The sequence below is a fragment of the Geospiza fortis genome, unplaced genomic scaffold, assembly GCF_000277835.1.
Source record: "Geospiza fortis unplaced genomic scaffold, GeoFor_1.0 scaffold46, whole genome shotgun sequence".
NCBI classification, from domain to species: domain Eukaryota; kingdom Metazoa; phylum Chordata; class Aves; order Passeriformes; family Thraupidae; genus Geospiza; species Geospiza fortis.
Window position 1 is genome coordinate 527,820 of NW_005054586.1, and position 1,324 is coordinate 529,143.

At 54.0% G+C, this 1,324-nt stretch overlaps 1 protein-coding gene across 1 annotated transcript in view; it reads right to left on the bottom strand.

Moving 5' to 3' along the window:
- The window catches only part of NDUFA10 (NADH:ubiquinone oxidoreductase subunit A10), a 29,401-nt gene extending 28,229 nt beyond the window's left edge, over positions 1 to 1,172 (bottom strand). The window contains exons 1-2 of the mRNA XM_005429927.2: positions 1,089 to 1,172; positions 459 to 627 (exon numbers count right to left, since the gene is read on the bottom strand). Of these exons, the coding sequence (XP_005429984.1) occupies positions 459 to 627; positions 1,089 to 1,172 (253 nt within the window). The remainder of the gene's footprint in view (positions 1 to 458; positions 628 to 1,088) is intronic.
- Between the last annotated feature and the right edge of the window lie 152 nt (positions 1,173 to 1,324).

Below are 1,324 nucleotides of genomic sequence, written 5' to 3' on the forward strand. Positions count from 1 at the left end.
ATCTTCCCATTGTCATAACCATGTAATGAGACTGATGCTGGAAGATAAACAGCTCAAGGCACGTTCCCTAGCAGTGCCGTCCCGTTTGGGATTTTGTACAGAGACCCCCAGGCAGCAACACGTGCCCAGCTCCCTCACAGCCCCAGCCCCTCTGCCCACCACAGCAGAACCCAAACCCCGAGCTCTGCCCCTGCCCAGGGAGAGCTGAGCTGTTCCAAGCACATCCCTGTGGAACAGCCAAGCTCTCCAGGAGCACGTTGAGCACACAGGCTCCATCAGAACTGAAGCTTCACCCACACAAATCCCCATCCCAAACCTCACCAGCACCACCCACCAGACCCTCCCCACTCCCTCCAGCATTCCCCAGGCAGGAGCTGCTGCTCTGGTGAGCTTCCTCTGCACAAGGGCCACGATCAAACTCTGTCAACCCTCAGAGAAGCAGCCAGAGTGAGACATACCCAGTTTCTCTGCTAACTGCTGGGCCAGCTTTCCCTTCCCAGAAGACAGGTTCCCCTCCACTGTGAAGACTTTGCTGTGCTCTGTGAACTTCTTGGTGGTCCTTTCTCCCAAGATGTAGGACAGCCACCCATACTGCAGGCTCTGCTCAGGGCTGGTGTGGATTCTTGCCTGGAGAAAAACCCACGGAAATCAGTAGATTTGGGGGGATTTTTTAGCTACAGACACTGTTTCTTCAGACACACACACAGGACGCACTCTTATACATCTAATACAAGGAATTTTCACTCAGTAACCTCAGCACTGTCATTTCAGCTTAGCAGCTGCAGCAGTACTTAGGCTGGGAAGCTGTTCATGAAATTAAAGGCTGAGAAGACAGAAACCATGGAAAAATTTTCAGTGTGAAGGCCAGACACACAACACACCCAGAGCTCCCCAGAGAGACCCCACATTAGACTTTTGCTTGTATTTTGTGTAGTTTTGGGCATGCAGTAACATAAATTCACTCTCAGGAGAGTTACAGCTTCATTCCAACATGGCTTAGCGAGCAAAAGCTTGGCTTTGGTAACCTTGGATGTTTCTTCCAGCCTTAACTATTCCATGATTTCTGAGAGGCGACAAGAGGGACCCACCTGGGCTATGGGGTGACGGCAGGGCCTTTCTGAGCGCTGCTCAGAGCCTCCTTCAGCCTGCCATAAACTCTGCACAAACCCCATTCCGCGGGGCGCAGTGACCTCCCTCACACAGCGCCGTTCATCCCTATCTAACTCTCCTTTCCTTCCGCCACCGAAGGTCACCGCGCTCCCCTCTCCGGCCTTTGCTCCAGCCTGCCCCGCACTCCGCCGCCTCTCCCCGCTCCCGGCCGCGA